At 41.4% G+C, this 21,663-nt stretch overlaps 1 protein-coding gene across 3 annotated transcripts in view; it reads left to right on the forward strand.

Annotated features, from left to right (window-relative positions):
- Nucleotides 1-21,663, forward strand: part of wls (Wnt ligand secretion mediator) — a 69,369-nt gene that overhangs the window by 30,650 nt on the left and 17,056 nt on the right. For all 3 annotated transcript variants that reach the window (XM_072273846.1, XM_072273847.1, XM_072273848.1), the window contains exons 3-10: nt 6,237-6,361; nt 7,247-7,408; nt 8,887-9,023; nt 9,693-9,861; nt 10,635-10,732; nt 11,549-11,612; nt 17,249-17,392; nt 21,391-21,474. In XM_072273846.1, coding sequence (XP_072129947.1) covers nt 6,237-6,361; nt 7,247-7,408; nt 8,887-9,023; nt 9,693-9,861; nt 10,635-10,732; nt 11,549-11,612; nt 17,249-17,392; nt 21,391-21,474 — 983 coding nt within the window. The remainder of the gene's footprint in view (nt 1-6,236; nt 6,362-7,246; nt 7,409-8,886; nt 9,024-9,692; nt 9,862-10,634; nt 10,733-11,548; nt 11,613-17,248; nt 17,393-21,390; nt 21,475-21,663) is intronic.

Here is a 21,663-nt window from a genome sequence, read left to right on the forward strand (position 1 = left end):
GTTGCATGTTTTTTTAATGTTTATATGAATCAAAGTGTATTTTGTCGGTGGTTGGTCCCCATTCATTTAAAAAAATGAATCAATACACCCGTTTTTGTATTTAAATGGTTGCATTTTGAGATTCATTTCAGATTGTATTAGCTAAGGGGCAACACAAATGTTAGGGGGCTGAATAATGACTTTCATGTTAGTTCTTGTGCTCTCTCTAAGCTGCTCTGAAATCACTGCAGGTCTATTTTTAAAGTGTGTTAGACAGTGGGTTTGGGCTGTCTGATAGCAGTTTGGTGACAAGAACGGTTGCAGGATGGCAGTGGGGAACTGGAAAAGGAAGAAAGTACACCATTCCACTGTTTGATCGCTAGGACAGAGCCTTCTTCCTCAATTGAAACCATTAACTACTTGAGCTAGAATTTGTCAATATAATTGTAACCCACAAGGTTCTGTCGGCTGTGTAAGTCCAGGGAAGATAATCTCTGGCCCCATCAAACATATGAGATTGAGCTGCAAAGCCTCCTGTTTGGATGGATGCTGCGTGATGTGTTACCCTGTTACAAATCAGCACCACTAAATAACAAACAGTACACCATATGCAAGTAAATGACTTAGCTTTATAATTCTTAATTTGATTAAAGGTTTAGTAAGGTAAACAAAAAGAAAAAGGCCCATTTTAATGAAACAGTCTAATGTGCACAAGTTGGAGCTCGTGGTTTCCTTTTCACTGGCCCTCCATCGATTTTCTCTGGGCTTTATCAACTCCCAGCCCCACTCCTAATCCTCTCCTTCCTGGTGTCTACGACCTCTCCTTTCTGGCTTCTCCTCTCTCCATCTTCCGCCGAACAAAAGACCCAGATCACCTCGATCTCAGGCACACAACAAGAAAAATCACTCCTTTTGTTGGACGGCGCACATTCCAAAGCCCCCGTTATCTCTAGCCTTAACCTAAACACTGCTGTTACAGGAAAAACCATTACATTTGCAGTGAAACCTTTCCCAGGGTGTTACATAATGAAACATAAAATTCTGGGAAATTGTAGGAGGATGTAGTGGCATTGCTCCAGTAATCTGAGTATCATCTAAATCTCCTGCACTGTCTGTGGAATTTGCATGTTCATCCTGTGTTCACAATGTAGCCCTGTGAACCAGCTTCTTACCACAACTCGACGACATGCTGGAAATTTACTTCAGTGTTGATCGGTGTTAGGGGTCGATGTGTGAGAGAAGCAACTGCTTATCTGGAAATAAGTGGAAAAGGGGAATCGATGCAATTGCATTGAGAACTGGCTGAGAGTGGATAGAGTAAATGGCCTCCTTTTATGTTAAAGGAACTGCTTAATTTATGGAAAGGGTACCTGTGCTCATTTTAGTTTTGTCAGAATCCTGGTCTGTGGATAACTAATTTAATTTATTGAGGTACAGCACGGTCTAGTCCCTTCTGGCCCTTTGAGCTGCACCACCCAGCCATCCCCTGTTTTACTCCTAGCCTAATCACAGGACAATCTGCAATGACCGATTAACCCACTAACCGGTACGTCTTTGAACTGTGGGAAGAAACCAGAGCACCCAGAGGAAACTCGTGTAGTCATGGGGAGAACATACAAACTCCTTGCAGGCAGTGGCGTGATTTGATCTGGCTCGCCTGCACGGTTAAGTGTATTCATATTTGAATGTGCGCAGTCGATGAACTTACAGCACAGACGCAGATTGGCAGATATGATGTTGTAGGCGTCACTGAATCATGGCTGAAAGAAGATTAGAGCTTCATGTCCAAGGATGCACATTGTATCAAAAGGACAAGCAGAGGGAGCAGCATTGCTCTGTTGTTTAAAAAAGGAAATCAAATCATTAGAAAGAGGTGTTGAATCATTGTGGATAGAGCTAAGGAAATAAAAGGGTAAAAAGATCCTGGTGGGAGTTTTATACAGATCCTCAAACAGCAGTAAGGATGTAGTCTACAGATTACAATGGGAGATAGAAAAAGCATGCTTAAAGAGCAATATGACAATAATCATGGGGGAAGCAAGACTCACAACACGCTGGAGGAACTCAGCAAGTCGGGCAGCATCCGTGGAAAAGATCGGTCGACGTTTCGGGCTGGAACCCTTCGTCAGGACTGAAGGGGGAAGGGGCAGAGGCCCTATAAAGAAGGTGGGGGGAGGGTGGGAAGGAGAAGGCTGGTAGGTTCCAGGTGAAAAACCAGTAAGGGGAAGCAGGGAGGTGATAGGCAGGAAAGGTGAAGAAAGAATAGGGGAAAACACAATGGGTAGTAGAAGGAGGTGGAACCATAAGGGAGGTGATAGGAAGCTGGGGGAGGAGCAGAGTGACTTAGGGATAGGGGAAGGGAGGGGGAGGGAATTACCAGAAGTTGGAGAATTCTATGTTCATACCAAGGGGCTGGAGACTACCTAGACGGTATATGAAGTATTGCTCCTCCAACCTGAGTTTAGCCTCATCATGGCAGTAGAGGAGGCCATGTATGGACATATCTGAATGGGAGTGGGAAGCAGAGTTGAAGTGGGTGGCTACTGGAAGATCCTGTCTGTTTTGGCGGACGCACCCACTTCAACTCTGCTTTTTGAGATTTCTGTGATAAAACAATTCATTGATGCTTGCCTCCTTTTCCAAACAAAGAATAACTACCCTGAGATTATATTGACATCTAAAAGTATTTGATAGGAGAATAAGTTGGGTAAAAAGTCAAAGGTGATGATTTAGAATAGGTTCTTCCCTCAGTTCCTACAATGAAGTATATTCATAAGTGTGCCTACCTATCTTCAGTAAACTTTTGTAAAGAGATTGGAAGACATTTATGTAAATATCTACAAGATTGTATGTTATGGTAATCAACAGCTTGGTAACGGTTGCAATATCTACATCATCCATGCCTTAATGGCACAAGGGCATCATAATTACCTCTGGCTGGTGACAGCCAATTATAAGGTAAGGTCATGCTGGGAAATAGCAATCCTCACCAAGAGTAGTTGATAACTGATATGTTTTACAGCCAGTCATCCAATCTCAAAATTTGGATGTGTCAAATAATATGCAGCCATTATTGTAGATTTAATCCTCTGCTTAGACTTTTTTTTTAAATTAACCAGTAAGTGAAGAAACGTTATCACAGCATCCTTATTATACTTTAACAATTTATTGATTTCAGATATCTATCTTTACTAACTTGAATAAAAGAGGTGTTTGAAGAATGGGTGGGGACAGGGAAGGTGGAGTTGGAAAGTCGAGGCAGCTGTGTGATGTGAAAGCTGACAATTGGAGGTGGGGAGGACGGAGCTGGTGGGGGGTGAAGGTGCAGGTGGAGGTAGTTGCTGGAGGGTGATGGGTGGAAACAAAAATTATACCAGCGTTGGAATCTGATAAGTGAGGAAGAAGAGATTGGGAATCACTAGGGATGGAGAACATGTGGGAGGGGTCCATGGGTACTTCATGCATGGAACCACGAGGGGGAAAGGGGACAAAAATGGGTGATAGGTTGCTAGAGAGCTGCTTTGGGAAAGGGAGCAAATATTGGAGGACTGGAGGTGGTTTGGAAGGAGAGGTGGTAAGCACGGGAGATGAGGATTGCTTGAAATTGACAATTTAACCATTCATCCTTTTGGGTTGTAGGTTACTCGGGCAGAATACAAGTTGATGTTACTCAAGTTAGTGTTGGGCCTTGCCTGTCAGTGGAGAACTCGTCATTTGTACACCAGCCTGTCTGTTCTCGGCCTCCTTCAGGTTGCCCAGCTCCTTGCAGGACTGTGTACTTGCATAGAAAGTCTGTAGAAGGATGCAATATTCATCATCACGGTTCATCCCGAGCAGCTGTGGAGCAATTTCCGATCGTCGGTCTGTTCCCAGGGGTGATCACAGAGGCTGACATCAAGTACTGATAGAAGAAGATCATCATCTCAGTGAAAGCCCCAGATTGATCTATCTCTACAACAAGATGTCCATGAGGGAATGCTGCCAGGTTGCTGAGGGACACACTGAAACTCGGGGCAGGCAATACACGTGTTACGGGGGAAGGATGGTAGCCAAGGATTCTTCTGCCAGTAGACTTTGAGGGGGCGAAGTCTGGGGTAGAAGCTGCTCAAGCCTCTTGAAGTGTGTGTCACACCAGGAGGCTCTGAGAGGCAATGATGTTACCTGCAGAACATGCAAACACTCCCACTGTAGAGAACTGTTAACACTGACAGTGTATATACTGATGCCCTCCATTGGTTGGGGTTAGCCAAGGGTGTTGCATTGTAGCTGGTCTACAGGATACGCAGGCCAGGGCAGTACAATATGGAGAACACGCTGTTGCCCAGGCAGCATGCTCCTCCTCTCCATGCAGCTAATGAATCCAAACGAACAGCAGAGACCAATAGAGTTTGGCACCTGAGGCGTCACGGGAATTGCCAATCATGCTGAACTCAACGCAGGACTGCCTTGGGGATTCCAGCTCCAGATTTTTCCTTGGGGTTACCCCCGAGGCCTTCTCCATGAGTGGGTATAACTGCAAGGCAGAGGAGGTTTGATATCAGAGTTTTCCTCCTGGATGAGCTGCTAACAATGGCTGACGAGCCCCATCTACCTGAAGCAACTGGTGTTAAGGTACGAGTAACCCACCCCTTCTGCCAGTAGAAATGGTTCTGCTGGGCTTAGTAGCTAAGGCACACATGAAGGCCAGGAGCTAGGACTTGGTTGTCAGAGGCTATTTGAGGCTCATGTCACTGGGTGCATTTAATAGGTAGTGGGAGCTTGTCCTCACTACGTCCCCTGGCTGTAACAACCTTAAGGAACCTTATATACCGAACAACACTACAAATGTGTAAAGCCCTGCACCATTTCTTTGTATGTGTTTTTTTAGACCATAAGCAGAATTAGGCCATTTGGGCTAGTGAGCCTGCTCTGCCATTTCATCATGGCTGATCCATTTCCCTTTCAGCCTCAATCTCCTGCCTGCTTCACATAACCCTTCATGCCCTGACTAATCAAGAACTTAGCAACCTCTGCCTTAATGACTTGGCCTCCACAGACACCTGTGGCAATGAATTCACAGATTCACTGCTCTCTGGCTAAAGAAATTCCTGCTCATCTCTGTTCTAAATAGATGTCCCTCTATTCTCAGGCTGTGTCCTCTGGTTGTTCTAGACTTCCCCACCACAGGATACATCCTCTCCACATCCAGCCTATCAAGGCCTTTCAACATTCAATAGCTTTCAGTGAGATTCCACCCCCCCCCCCCGCCACCATTCTTCTGCATTCCAGTGAGTACAGCCCAGAGCCATCAATTAGTCCTCATATGGTAAGCTTTTCATTCCCAGAATCATTCTCGCGAACCTCCTCTAAACCCTCTCCAATGTCAGCACATAAAGTAAAATTTTGTTATGAATAAAATTTTATCAGAAAAATAACTTTACAGTTGCTGCTCAACCCACGGAATATCTCCAGCACTAATATTTTTGGTTCAAAATATTATCGACATGTTATCCTGAAAATTGAATTCCACACCATTGCTGGTTGCCAAGTCCCCAGAGAAGTTTTGTACACACAGAAGATAAGTCCAGTGTAATTTCTCATTTCAATGCCTGGACAAAATCTTGACTGACCCACGTGTCATTTCAACCTCCAAAGCTTGTGCGTACTTTCCTTGGATTCTTCCTTTTTGAAAATAATTTATTAGTGTCGGTGTCAAAAATACTCCAGCCCTCCAGAAAGAATTCACTATGACTTGAAAAAATTGTTTCTCTCGGTCTTAAATGTCAGACTTTACTTATTTTGAGGTTTACCTTTTAACCCTAGGTTTTCCAGTGAGCTGAGTAGCCTCTCAGCATGCCATGCTCGGGTGATAAATGCATGATTCGAGATTTTCTGTCTATTGCGTATCAAAGAACACAAGCCCATTTGACTGAATAGGACTGCAGTTATCACAGTGGCAGTTGGGAAAAGGGGCCTTTTTTTTTTGGCAACATATTTTCTGAGGTCTTTTCTACATCTTAAGGAAATCACAGCATCAAATTCAAGATGGATACCCCACACCCAATGTTTCTCGTTTTTTGGTGAAATTCTGAATGTACTTCGAGGTTGCTGTTGCACCGAGTGCAAGTGTCCTTAAGCACGAAGACCTGGGGAGTACATTGCTGTGTGTGAGCACATTCCTGGACAAATGATAGTGTTTCCTTATTTGTGGGAAATACCTCATTGTGTAACGACAATAATTTATTTTTGAGAATAACCGCCAGTGCTTTTATTTCCAGCTGACGATGCTGTGGTTACGTTGAATGTTTCGCTAGGCTATCGTGATGACCGTATTAGCGAGTGGACTGAGATGGCCCATTCGATTGAGAAGCGGAAACTAGATTGCAACTTCTCATCTCCAAAAGTATGTAATCTCAGTTCTACACCGTTCCATTAACGTTGAACATCAAAGCCTGCTGATAATGAACCCAGAGCTGCTAAGTGTTTCTAGAGTTTTCTGTTTGCATTCTATTCATGATTGTTAACACGTTATTCAATCGTGAGATCTGGGTATTGCTGGCCAGGCTGACATTTATTGCCTTCTCTAACTGGAGGCTTTGGAGACAGTTCAGAAGGGATTCACCAGATTTTTAACAACAATCTGATAATTTCACACTCACCATTCCTGACATGGGATTTTAATTCCAGAGAGTTCCACTATATACAAATCAATCTCTGGGTTAATACAGAGGTCTGTTTTACAAATGAATATAAGTTGCACACACTTCTCAGCAACTTTATGAAGCTGATTTATTAACTAATACACTATTCCATGAACCAATCTGAATTAAGTAGATGGTACACCCTGGGCTTGTTGGTGATAAGTTTAATTGATTTTAGGTTTAATTCCTGGCCTCTGCTGGGTTTGTTGGGTTTGGACAAGATACTACAAAACAAAGTATTAAATCTGTTGGGAAACTAATCATGATTACTAGAATGATTATTTCCACATAGTAACTTGCATTTTTATGGGTCTCTCAGACCTACGGCCGTCCCACAACCACCCGACTTCACTCACTTTGCACCAAATATTCATTATGCACACCCAATTCCAAAAGCTTATTTTGCAAATCTGTTTATGTTGGTGACAGGGTTCACATTTTGAAGAGGCTGTTATCTAGGAAGTTGTTTCCTTTGAAACGATATCACACCTTTTGAAATGTTTGAGGGGGACACTTACAGTATGTAACAAAACCTTCTGACTCCTGTGGCCTGGGACGTGATGAATTCTGTTTCCTCTCTTGACCAGAATCCTGACAATCAGGGGCAGCTGTATGACTGTAACCTGCTACCCTTCATGGAATTGGGGAGCGTTGCGCACAAGTATTACCTGATTAACATTCGACTTCCCGTTAATGAGAAGAAGAACATCAACATGAAAATCGGAAAACTGAAGAATGTTCGGCTGGTGGTAATGTCACTGCTGCACTGTTCTGACGTGAAAGTATACCAGGGGATTTAGTACTAAATCTTGGGAGCTAATTATTAATAAATCGTCAATTCATTATGAAATGTCCAGCCAACTATTGCACTTTCCCTTTTATTTTTTGTCAGAAAATAGTAATAAATATTGACTGAGTTTTATAAGAAACCTAGTAATCTTCTCGTGCCTTGCCAGACTGGGAGAGACAAGCAGGACATGTGTTCAAAGAAGCATTCATTGCCGAGCATAATCATGTATTCCGCTTTTGGAAACCCAGAAGAGAATGCCTTTTTGTTCAAAACCCCACCTGGAAAAGTCCCCTTTACTTCTAATGTTTCCTATCTGTCAACCAGTTCAGTCCCGTGTGTTTTTTTTAAAATTGCATACCAATTTCTTATGTGGGATCTTATCAAAATCCTTCTGAAACTGACCATATCCACTATTTCACTTTTATCTATTCCTCTATTTGCATTCTCAAAATAAATTCCAGATTAGATCCTGGGACTGAAGCTGGTCACGGTCATTTGGCATACGCAGACTAGAGATAGAAATGAAATTGGATATTTTTATTTGTAATATTAGCATACAGTGACGATAATGCTTTCTCTTACTGAGAACTAAAAGAGCAGATTACACTGCAAGTGTCAATAAATGTTCATGTCGTACTCGATGTAGCAATCATTCATGGAATGATACTTTGAAAAAGATGTCATGCTGATCAGATGCCAGATCAATGGGGGTGATCTCAGACTGTCAGCCCTTTTAGCGAAGGGCTCTAAGAACCAATTTGCCCTTCAGATCTTAACCCAAAACTTCAATCATCCCTTCACTACCATAGATGCCGTTTGACCCGCTAACTACTTTTTTGCTACCAATTTCATCATCTACAGTCTCCTTGTAACTATCCTTCAAAGCCTGGTGCTTCAGCTGTGATTCCAAAATCAATCAGGACCAACTGAATGATGCACTTGTTTTTGAAGAAGAGAAGATGTTCATTCTACCTAATACATTGAAGGCTTTAAAATTTTTGAAGATGTTTGTTGGGAAGGAAAGCAGAAAATATTTTCACTCATTGAGGACACCGAAGCTAAAATCTACAAATATGAAATAATCTGTAACACAATTAGTAGTTGAAATATAGAGCCAGGTAGCACAAAGGCTAGTGAAAAGGAAAGCACAGATGCTTTAGCCAGTTCAACACCTGTGAAGAAAGGAAGAGATGATTATCGCAGATGTTGATGAAGAGGGTTGGAAGGAGACTCAAGTGAAGCATAAACACCAATACATGGTGGCTGAATGGCATACTCAGTGATGTATGTAACAATGATTGAATCCAGATGCGAGGCTGAAAGCCATTTGTTGTGTTCAGAGAAAGCTGTAGAGAAAGGATTATTAGGAATGCCACATTCTATTAACTCTCCATTTTATAAGGGTTTTAATGATAGTCATTTGATTCTTTTAAACAGGCAATCCATCAGAATGGGGGATTCACAAGGGTCTGGTTTGCAATGAAAACTTTCCTGACTCCCAGTATTCTCATCATTATGGTCTGGTATTGGAGACGAATTACAATGATGACTCGCCCACCTGTCCTCCTGGAGAAGTAAGACCAGTAATGAATGTAGTTTTATGTTTTTGTGGTATGTTTCTAGATACGATTTAGTTCTTTGGTTTTCCTGTTTACACATAGTCTGTTTAAATATTTTTTTTTCTTTCTTTTTCTCTCATTCAATCTCTGGCAATCGAAGTTATTTAAGTTAGGATCCTTTATCCTCACCATTAAAAATAAAATTAATAAAATTCAATAAAAATACTTAAAAAATTCAACAAACCTGTAGATCATTTGGTAAGCATACTTCAGTGTGAAACAGGCCCATACAAATCAGAAGATGTCACACTGAATTTCAAATTGAGATGTTAATTGATGTCAACCGGGGCATTAGTTGCAGCAAAAGAGTTCTAAGAATTTGGTGAAAAGTTTCAATTAACTTTATTTAATTTGGCCAAATATTCTTCCTGTAAGTTTTATATGAAGTTGTGACTCTATAATTAAAGAACATATCTAGAGCTTAATAAAGTGAATAATGAGATCCTGTAACTACTAATTTTAAAAATGGAGTCGTGTAATTTAAGGAATTTGTTTACCTGATGTGGGATACATATGCAGGCAAACTCAATGCAGTTGCAAGATTTGCTAAACATGCTTTTCTAAGCTACATCACAATGTTTCTGCTGGAAAGAATTTCGTAAGTTGTTAATATTTTATTTGCAGAGTAATTTTTGCACTTGGAATCTCAATGACCTTTATAAATATCCCAGTGGAATGGTTTTCCATCGGATTCGACTGGACTTGGATGCTGCTCTTCGGAGACATTCGACAGGGCATTTTCTACGCCATGTTGCTGTCATTTTGGATTATCTTCTGTGGGGAGCATCTCATGGTTAGTTTATTCTGCAGAATACATACTTATTCAAGAAATATTTCTGAGTCAATTTCCAAATGAAAGGTGTTGTTACTTCAATTTTTAAGTCATTTTTAGATGCAATCTTTTTAATAAGAATTAAAAATTATTGTGGTAACTAATGATGAAAAAGTTTTTGAGAGATGCTATTGCTCAATTCTCATGTTGAGCTATTACATAAAGATGATAGGAGTTAAATTACTCTGGTACATTTTATTCCGGATCAAAGAAAATTGATGACCATGGCGATCATTTAGGCTATTGTTTCTATGACAGCTGAACCCCACCTAAACCCACCTTTCATTATGAGAACCACGGCCATGCACTACACAGCGAAGTGCAGGTTAAAAATGATTAGGAGTATTTGTGTTCACTATCCTTTTTAGATGGTGAGTTTACTGCATGCTCTGGGTGATTCTTCCCCCTCCCTATCCCCAATCATTCATCTGCCATTTACTTTAAATCTGCTCTCTCCTTGTGTTATCTTGGCTATTCCAGTCCCGAAGAAGGGTCTGAGCCTGAAGCACCTGCTGTTCATTCATTTCTATAGATGTTGCCTGACCTGCATTCCTCCAGCTTTTCGTGTATATTGCTCATGATTTTATTCACCTCTTAAGTCTTTCATCAGGCTTCTCTGTTTCAAAGAAAAATAACCTTGGCTCACCAAATCTTTCTTCTGAATAACCGCTTTTCTCTACATCACTTACATTAACTTCTGTTAAAAATCTTGTGCATCTGTTTTTACCTCCTAGGACCAGAATGAAAGGAACCGACTGTCTGTCTACCTGAAGCAGATTGTGCCGATTGGTTTTGGTTCCTTCTGTCTCTTCATTTTTGATCTATGCGAGAGGTAAAGACTTGTTAATAGATTCACAGAAAGCTTCAGTTTAACTCTGGCACTTAAACCGATACTGTTAACCAGCTCTGAAAGAAAATTTTCATCACCATCTATGTTAAAGGATTATTTTGAGTTGAGCATTCTTCCATTTTGGCATTAAGGTTAGGGTGCATTTGTGCGTTTCTGTATTGTAAGCTGCCTAGTACATGTAGAGCAAGTGTTAACTAGTAAACTTACACATTTGTAAGATAACTCAAGTAAAATATTTTAAAAGGTTAGTTATTAACTCCGCGTCAGTCTTTCCCAGTATGTGTATTGGCTCTTTAGGTTGCTTATGCTATAAGCACAGTGTTTAGTAGCAGAAGGAAAAACAAGTACTTGATGGGAACAACAGGAAATCTGCAGATGCTGGAAATTCAAGCAACACACATCAAAGTTGCTGGTGAACGCAGCAGGCCAGGCAGCATCTCTAGGAAGAGGTGCAGTCGACGTTTCAGGCCGAGACCCTTCGTCAGGACTTGATGGGAATCCGTGCAATTGAAAACACTAACCCAGTCTACGTTACAAAAAGCCACTAGGGTAACCTGTTGTGTGAAACCAGATTCAGTGACTTACTGAAGTACAATCTTGGTACAGTGTTGGGATCAATTTTCAATCCCCTCAACTAGAAAATGGTAGAACTAAAATACCCAAGGAACATACTAAAAATACGTATTGCAAAGAATGCTGAAAGGATGCTCTTCCTCTTGATTAAATATAGTAGCTGTGGCATGTTTTGAACACCAAATTTCTGATAAAACTTGCCTTATTTTTTATAATTTTTTCCAGGGGCGTGCAGCTGACAAACCCTTTCTACAGTATTTGGGCCACTGATGTCGGCACAGAACTGGCTGTATCCTTTTATTGAAACTTTTTTATATTAAACAAATTTATCTCTGAATGCCAGGAAATGATTAAAATAATTGTGGTTAATTGCAAAATGAGGCTAAATTGTTATGTCAGCCAGTGTAGGTATGCATTGCCCGAAAACGTACCACATTTGATTTCGTTGGTCAGGTCTTTTTTTTAATATAAAGGATTTAACTTTGGATGACGATATTAGTATCGAATTTGGTCTTTATGACCATGATTTAGAGCATGGGGTGGTGTGGTGGCACAGAGAAATGGTTATCAATCATTGATCACCTTGATGCTGTAGTTGACAGAATGACCTATACTGACCAGTGATGGGATTCTTAGCTTCTCATCATTGAATCCGAGGTAGTAATCATGATTGTTTTTCCCTTCAGTGGTGGTGTTTATGTTACTGATGCTTATGTTTTGCTGGTGAAAGGAACTAATTGAAGAGTAACAGTTTCAAATATTTTATTAAATGCATGGAATACATTCCCTTGCTTCCAAAACTGCTGAGATGGAATTTAAGATGTTAGCATTTGTTATTGAAATACTTGGAAAGCTAAGCTTTAAAAGGGTGTCTGTCTCTCTTATGTGCAGTAGAGATAAGCTGCTGTGGTTAATTGCTGTTCCTTTGAACATGAGCAATATTTTGTGGCAATGGTTCACTGTAAGGAGTCAATTTCAGCTCAGCCCCAAAGCAATTAGTTCATTCGCAGAGCTTTAACCAGTACACTTGATTGGTAGAAAATTCAAGCTTTTCCCTTCTGATTTCACACTGTCTCCTACAGAAGTTTCTGACTCGCTAGTGATTTACAGTTGTGTTATTCATCAATTAGCCCCAAATAGCCTTTACTTTGTGACTGATGGGTGTATCACATTGAGTCCAGTTATACTTGCTCAGGTCTCTGGATACTGAGCGGGATGAGACAGCCCAATTTATATTTCTTCAGTGCCTCCCATACACTTTATTGACAGGGGTGATCATTTGAAACTTAATTATTTTTCCATCTCTTTGGAATCTTCGTGGGAATAAATCTTCATTAAATCATAGTTTTTGTTTTATTTGGTGATTTGGGGGGGGTGGGTGTAGTATTCAGCAACAGCACCATAATTTATTGCCTTTCCAAAGTTGCTTTGGGAAGGTGGTAGTAAACAGTCTCTTTAAACCACTGCAAGCCTACCCCTAAAGCGCTGTTATCTGGGCAGATCTGGAATTTAGACTCGGGAATAGTCAAGATAGTGTGCAGCTTGGGGAAAGGTGGTGGAGTTTCTGAGTGGCTCTTGTCAATGATAAGAGAAAGCAGATTTGGGAGCTACTACTAGAGCAGAAACTGCGAAGGCAAGTGACTGCAGGTGCTGGCATCCGGAGCAGCAAATGACCTGCTGGAGGAACTTGAGTCGAGCGGCATCTGTTCGAGGAAAAGAATATTGTTAACGTTTTGCATCAAAACCCTGCACCAGGACTGGGAGTGGAGAGGGGAGACGGCCAGTATGAACAGGCAAGGTGGGAGGAGGGGGGAGTGGTGAAACAAGAGTTTGAGGTGGAGTGAAGCAGTGTGAGATGGCAGACAGGTTGCACCATCTGGAGGGAGGAATGCAACTGCAAAGGAAGTAGCGCATTGATTGCCGAGTAGGGTCATAAACAAACAGGACATTGTCAGTAAAGCCCCTCTCTCAGCATCAGGAACTCTTCTTCTGTGAGTTCTCGTGTGGCAGCTAGTGCCAATGTGGTGTAAATGGCAAGCACTCTGCCCTGCTATCAGATTTCTGAACGGTCCTTGAGCACTTCCTTGCCATTCCACTTTTGCACTATTTAGATAGTTTATTTTTATTGTAACTTTTAGTAGTTCTTTTTTTATGTCTTGCACTGCACTACTGCTAAAACAACAAATTTCACACCATATATCAGTGAATATAAGCCTGATTAGGACAGGCAACTGTAGATGGTGGAAAGGGAGAGCATTGGAAGCTCAGTTACTCACCACAAGAAGCTTCTGAACTACTCTTCAAGCCACTGTATTTTTATGGCTGTTTCAGCTGAGTTTTGGCCAATTTCGAACCCCACCGCCTTCCACCCATCTACGGATGAGGGGTATGGGTGCAGGTGCTCAGTGATGATAATCACATTGAATATCAAGGCTGGCAGTTTGAACTCTTCAGTTTAAGCCATTTTTGTTGCCTGGCCCGATTAAGGCATAAGTTATTACAGGCTACATTAACCTATGCCTGAATGTTGTCCTTGGATCTGCTGCCTGTGGTTTTGAATACATTACCGGTAGGGCATTCAGAAGAAACTACCTGAAAAGTTGCATCTGAGGCAGCAAAGGGATGATCAACACCTCGTCTCTCTTGTGCTTTGACTGCCCTCCCCTCTCCCCTCATTCACCCCATAGATGAGCTCCAGGCCAGCAGGAGGCAAGTTGGAGGTGAGGTGCAGCTGCAAGTGTCTGAGGACAATCAGAATTGTGGATTCTCCTTAGTCCCTGTCAATTTAAGTCAAGGGCCAAAAAGGCTATGTATGCTTGATTCTGCTCCCTGCCTGTTGCACGGTGACCCATAGACGGCTAGAATCCACATTGATTTAGGACGTCAGCTTTTTTTGTCATGGAGAAGCCTCTCGAAATGATTTCATGAATGTTACTTGCTGGATGAGCCTATGCCTGAATGTTGGGTATGTCTTGCTGCAAGGTATAGGCTACTGGTTGGAAGCTTGAAAGAAACTTTCCTTACCTAAAAGAGTCATGAAAATGTGGAACTTGCTACTACAGGGACTGGCTGAAGCAACTAGTTTCGATGTATTTAAGAGAAGGTCAAACAAGTAAATGAGAGAAGGAACAAGGGTATATGTTGATAGATTTAGATGAAGACTCCAGGACCAAAGTGCAGCATAAACACAGACTGACTGTGGTCTTCTGAGCAGTTCCTATGAAATAAACCAAAATGTTAATGAGCCTCGGGCAGCGAGGACCTGGAGACACAAAAGATACTGGAATCCGGAGCAAAATGAATTACCTGAAATAGATAGTTGAGTTCAAGTGCTCTGCCATGACTTCTGCTGGGATATGTCTATAATATCAGGGTCAGGCCTATATTGGGCTAGAAGTAATACTGCACAGATTTCCTGACAACACTCTCATATGAGGAATGACCTTTTGACATGTTATCAAAGAGGCAGTCGTGAAGTTAAACTTCGGAAGCAGTTGGCACCATCACAGATAGGGGAAACACTGGGAGTGGTGTAGAGGGCTAAAGAATTGAACAAAGAAAAAAAATCTCGTCTGTAGTCTACCCTAAGGGGGTTGAGCATGTCTGAACTGCTGTAATCTAATTCTGAATATGTAGCAAATATTTGACTTGGGCGTTGCACAGCAGTTTGTTTTAAACCTTGGCAAAGACGCCAGTGCCTTCATTTCCATATTGATTTCTCTACTTTGTCTAGCCTGTATCCGAATTAAGTGCAGATGGAATTTTCTTTATTTGTTATAGCATTCTGAAGTTTCAATTACTATTCAATTTTACTAGAGCTCGCTTCTACGGAATATTTCTGAGTTGTAAGCCTGCTGGCTTAAACTGGAGCCCGTGCTGGCTGCTCCCTTCTTTCTCCCAGCTCTCTCCTCCTCGTGTGTCTTTTACTCACAGATCCACCGTGGGAATAGAAACAATGGGCTTCTTAAATATCTTAAGACCGCACAATGGCTAAAATAATTGCAGGAGCAAAGAGAGCATCTACTATACAGTAAATTCAAGGTGACTGACTGCATCTAAAAAATGCCTTGAATTTTGGCTCCCTTGATTACTTAGTTCATCAACACAATACGTAGCTTCAAATACTTTTTTAATTTCAGTATCTGCATCTGTCCATTGCTGGTGTAAGGTGGTGCAACTGTCAGTAACACTGCCTCAGTCAGAGAGAGAATAATCATCTAGCTTTGGTTCTTGATTGTTTTTCAGTTACCAGCTTCTGGAAAGGTGCCCTTGCATACCTTCTCCACAAGAGTTAAACCATCTCACCATGCCAACTTGGAAATGTGTCATCACTGCTGGCTCAAAATCTGGAACTGTCTCCCTAACAGCATTGTTGGTATACTCCCACCACAAGGACTTCAGTGATTGAAGTAGGCAGCTCGTTACCGCCTTCCCCAGCACAATTAGGAATGAGCAATGAAGTGCTGGCTTGGCCTACAAAGTCCATGTTTTGAAGGAATAATGTATTTTAAATCTGACTATATAAGTTCTGGAGTATTTAGTATACATGGAACTTGGCAAGAGGTCAGACTCAATGGGAGAAATGTGTTTTTGAATACAAATTATTATACTTTAAAGCTCTGTGATGCAGAAGTTCCTATCCTGCAGTGTGTTGTTTTTTTTCAATTCCACTATGTATATTGGCTTGCTTTTCCTTGTGGCTAAATGCAAATACATGCTGAAGAACTGACTAGCACAGGAAGTTCAGTCTCATGTTCTGTCATTTAATTTGAATAAAGGTGGTGTTTTGGGTTGGGGCTGGTATTTGCTAGGAAAGAAGTGTGCTTATCCCTTATTCAGACTGATACAGACTTAACTTTTACAGACAGTGTCCAAAGCAGACAGACACAAGGAATTTTCTAGGAATGGCGACTCAAGATATTCTGCTAATGCTGGAAATCTTGAGCAAAACACACAAAGTGCTGAGGGATATCAGTAATTCAGGCAGCATCCATGATGGAGGTGAACAGTTGACATTTTCAGGTTGAGACCGTTCATTACAGTTGAGTATTCAGAATGCAGTCCCGATAAAAGGTTGACTCTTCATTTCCATCCATAGATGCTGCCTGACTTGTTGAGTTTCCCCAGCATTTTGTGTGTGTGTGTTGCTGGAAATATACTGTTTTCTTACCAGAAGCAGAGAGATATTAAACTAATTTTCCAAGCTTAGAACATTGACCAAGTTCCCATTTATCTTTTCATGGCATATGAAGGTGTAACAAAAACAGAAATTGTTGGGGGAAAAACTCAGCCAGTCAAGTCGTATATATGGAAAGAGAAAACAGTTAATGTTTCACGTTAGTGACCCTTCCTCAGAACTAGCAGTTGTATATTTGGAATGCCCACAGTAATTACCTCAGATTTCCAAAATGTGTATATTTTTTCTTTTTTTAACATAATTTATTAATTGATGCTGCTTTATTGAATATTATTTTATTATTCTTGCATATGAACAAAAACCACTAGCAGTAAGTTCTTAATGCTTCTGTCCAAAGTTTAACACAATAAAAGCTACTGAATTAGTTGACTTTTAGCAGGAGTTCTGCATATGAGAATAGAAGCATGCATAACTGCATTCAATGGCAAGGTTTAACGTGACGGTTCCAGTTTACTGATTGGAAAAGGGTAGTGTTTTGGTAAGGATGGGTTCAGCCCTGGCTACGAATCCTGATGCTGTCACCGGTGCACATAAGATTATCTCCCAGTACAATTTATCACAACGTAAAGTGGGCAGGGTGTGAGGGTCCAAGTCTGACATGAGGTACTAGGATTCTGTTTGCTATCTGTATTGCTGGCTTTCTGTTTTGAGGAGTTGGGGTGGAAATCATCTCATCGAGGGTAATTTAAACCACATAATTAGTGTTTACCTTGACAGCCACATGTTAGATGGCCTTTATCATAGTTGCAGGCATCTGCGCATGTCTGTATTTCTTTTTTCTCTGCTTCATGGTATTCCAGGTCTTCCGAAATATAAGCGGCAAAAGATGTTCACTCCCAGCCATGTCCAAAGCAAGGAGACTGCACTACGAGGTACAAAAATAACAGTGTGCCAAATGCAGTGCGGATTTGTTACAGTACAGGAAAAACAAGGTTATATTACGTTTGCATGAACTGTCTGAAAGCTATCCATTTAGTCCTTTCCCCATCCCTTTTTCAGGTTTTACTTTCAAATATTTATGACTTTCCTTTTAAAAGCTGTTATAAATTCAGCCTCCATCAATACCTAATCAAGCACATCTTTCCCTCCCCGCCTCTCTCTGCATTCCGCAGAGATCGCTCCCTACACAACTCCCTTGTCCATTCGTCCCCCCCATCCCTCCCCACTGATCTCCCTCCTGGCACTTATCCGTGTAAGCGGAACAAGTGCTACACATGCCCTTACACTTCCTCCCTTACCACCATTCAGGGCCCCAAACAGTCCTTCCAGGTGAGGCAACACTTCACCTGTGAGTCGGCTGGGGTGATATACTGCATCCGGTGCTCCCGATGTGGCCTTTTATATATTGGTGAGACCCGACGCAGACTGGGAGACCGCTTTGCTGAACATCTACGCTCTGTCCGCCAGAGAAAGCAGGATCTCCCAGTGGCCACACATTTTAATTCCACATCCCATTCCCATTCTGACATGTCCATCCACGGCCTCCTCTACTGTAAAGATGAAGCCACACTCAGGTTGGAGGAACACCTTATATTCCGTCTGGGTAGCCTCCAACCTGATGGCATGAACATCGACTTCTCTAACTTCCGCTAAGGCCCCACCTTCCCCTCGTACTCCATCTGTTACTCATTTTTATGCACACATTCTTCCTCTCACTCTCCTTTTTCTCCCTCTGTCCCTCTGAATATACCTCTTGCCCATCCTCTGGGTCCCCCCCCCCCCCCGGTCTTTCTTCCCGGACCTCCTGTCCCATGATCCTCTCGTATCCCCTTTTGCCTATCACCTGTCCAGCTCTTGGCTCCATCCCTCCCCCTCCTGTCTTCTCCTATCATTTTGGATCTCCCCCTCCCCCTCCAACTTTCAAATCCCTTACTCACTCTTCCTTCAGTTAGTCCTGACGAAGGGTCTCGGCCTGAAACGTCGACTGTACCTCTTCCTAGAGATGCTGCCTGGCCTGCTGCGTTCACCAGCAACTTTGATGTGTGTTGCAGGCATTTCATTTTGTAAGTTTTGTGTTATTAATTCTCAATCTCTCTTTGATCTCAATTTATTTTTTGTTCTCACATAACTTTCTATCAATCCCCCTCATTCTCAAAACTACAGATCCTTTTTGTACCAAATCAAGTCCATTAATTTCTATTCACTCCTCATAAACAGAAAGTGCCTGGTATATGACAATTATGGAATATCCCTTCAGCCCACTGAGGCAATGTCATCTTTTTTATATAAAGCAATGCAATGACTCCTCCCTTCTACTGAAAGCATAATCCTGTCTAAAGCTGCACACACAAAATGCTAGAGGAACTCAGCAGGTGAAGCAATCATATCTATTTTACCATAAAATCTATTCTTTTACTTGTGCTTCATGCAAAAATTCCATATCTAAAATGGTATATTTTTTAATCTTTTGTCTTACCTGTAACATTTGCATTGAGGCACAGAAGGCTATCTGTTCCACTGAATGCATTCTTTGTTCTGAAATGTATTCAATTATTTATAGTTCATCCATGCATCCACTTTATAAATGTGTGTGCCACTTCCAGGGATCATCTTTATTTCACCTCACAGTTTAAGATGGCATTTTTTTTAATCGAATGGCACCTAATATAGCGCAAGGCAGAGCAGTAACTTCTATGATTTGTATGCATATAACAGCAGAAACAGTGTATGATAGTGTATTTAATGAATAAAAGTGCTTAAAACATATTGCAAAATCTTGTCAGAAAATGAGTGTCGGGTCAGAGAAGCAAATATTGATCAAGGATTAGTCAGATGTTCAGAGTAAATTCATTATCAAAGTACATGCATGTCCCTATATCCAACCCTGAGATTAATTTTCTTGTGGGCATACTTAATAAATCCATAGAATAATAACCAGTATCGATGAAAGACTGGTGTTCAGCCAGTGTGCAAAAGTCAACAAACTGTGCAAATAGAAAAAAAAAATAAATAAGAGATAAATATTGAGAACATAACATGAGGAGTCCTTGTAAGTGAGTCAATAGGTTATGGAAATATTTCAATGAAAAAATGATGTATCTTCCAATTTTAGAGGGGATGGAGATGGAGAAACAGAGGTCCATAAACAAACAACATTGTTTAATGTCATGACCAGTAAAGAAGACAATTATTGTTACACAAGTGAACAGAATATAGGTGTGTTAGATGTAATGTTGGGACTTTATAAAGCACTGGTGAAGCCTCTCTTGGAGTATTGTGAGCAGTTTTGGGCCCCTTATCTTAGAAAGGATGTGCTGAAACTGGAGAGGGTTCAAAGGAGGTTCATGAAAATGATTCCAGGATTGTCCTGTGAGGAGCCTTTGATGGCTCTGGGCCTATATTCACTAGAATTCAGAAGAATGAGGGGTGACCTCTTTGAAACCTAGCAACTGGTGAAAGACCTTGATAGAGTGGATGTGGAGAAGATGCTTCCTATGATGGGGGAGTCTTAAGACCAGAGGACACAGCCTCAGGCATCTTTTTAGAATGGAGATGAGGAATTTCTTTAGCCAGTGTGTTGAATCTGTGGAATTCATTGCTACAGGCAGCTGTGGAGGCCAAGTCCTTATGTCTATATAAGGCAGAGGTTGATAAATCCTTGACTGATCAGGGCATGAAGGGATAGGGGGAGAAGGCAGGAGATTGGGGCTAGGAGGAAAATTGGATCAGCCGTGATAAAATGGCTGACTCAATGGGCCAAATGGCCTAATTCTGCTCCTATATCTTATGGACCTAAGTACTTGATTTTCTTGAAAACTGCCATTTTTTCATTATCTCTGAGATCTCTTGGCATGCTTTCCTCTTCCCAGTGAAGTAGATGAGAGCATTAATTTCGGTTACTAATACTTGTCTGCCAATAATTTAGCAGGAATTACAAAAGTTACGGAAATTTTATTGTTTTTCAGCTGTCTTCAACTTCTGTGCAGGCAAGGAGACTGAAATGGAGTCATGGATACTAGCATTGAAACTTGCCTCAACCAACAGATCATCTCCATTTGTGCTTTTGAGCTAGGAATTAGAGGAGCTTGTTCTTGATATGCAGAGAGGTCACCTTGTTATTAGATAGAGAATCTATTGAAAGTCACAAATGAGGACTCTTTCAGTGCGGGAGGAGCAGAAACATGGGTGAAAGGATTAATTTTAAGTTGGAAGCAACAGGAATGGGTATGTGAGAAACAAGGACTGACAGAGGCAAGGTGTTGGTTTTATTGAAGGACTGTTTGCTTCCATACTATCAGCATTACAAGTAGACAAGAGTGGTGGAAAAACATGTTTCTCACACTGGCAATCATCAGTCAGAGCTTTGATTATAGGAATTGGCACATTCTGTTGAAATTTTATAAGAATTGGTGTGAGGCCACAGTTGGAGTTTTGGTCACCCTGTTATAGGAGAGACATGGCTAAACTGGAAAGAGTGTGAAAAAGAAAGAGACTTGTGATGAGATTGCCAGGAATAAAGTGCCAGAGTTATTGGAAGAAGTTCACCAGGCTAAGTTATTCCTTGGAACGTAGATGAACCTTATGGAACTGTTTCAAATTCTGAGGGGTATAGATAAGGTGGTTGTTCCCCAGGGGAGAGAGAAGCTGAAAACTGGGGAGCATGGATTTGCAATGGGAGCAGAAAGATTTAAAAGCGACCTGGGAGGCAGCATTTTCACGCAAAAGGTGGTGAGTATCTGGACGGAACTGCCAGAGAAAGTGGTTGAGGCGGTGCAGTAGTATCATTTATGAAACACTTGGAGGGAGGCGCCTCTAAGGATGTGGGTCGAACAAAGGAGATTAGAGTTAGGTGGGTGACATGGTCTGTACCCATGCACAATGACTCTGGCTATTAGCAGTTTATGATAATTACTTTCTCTTTTTATTTCAGGGGTTAATATTTCGGTTCAAGTTCCTGATGCTTGTCACGCTGACCTGTGCAGCCATGACCATTGTATTCTTCATTATAAGTCAGGTAAAGTGAATTAAATTACCAGGTGTAGTCAGGATTTGCATTATGCTTTTAGTATTGAGACCATGCACGCTGATAACTGCTCCTATTTGGACCAAAAAGCACAAATGGGAAAGGGCACTAATTTTAAAAAAGTATAGGAGTTAATCCACTCTTTGCCCATTCTGACCAGCTGGCATATTGAATCTCCCA

Source organism: Mobula birostris, chromosome 12, assembly GCF_030028105.1.
Source record: "Mobula birostris isolate sMobBir1 chromosome 12, sMobBir1.hap1, whole genome shotgun sequence".
Lineage (NCBI taxonomy): Eukaryota > Metazoa > Chordata > Chondrichthyes > Myliobatiformes > Myliobatidae > Mobula > Mobula birostris.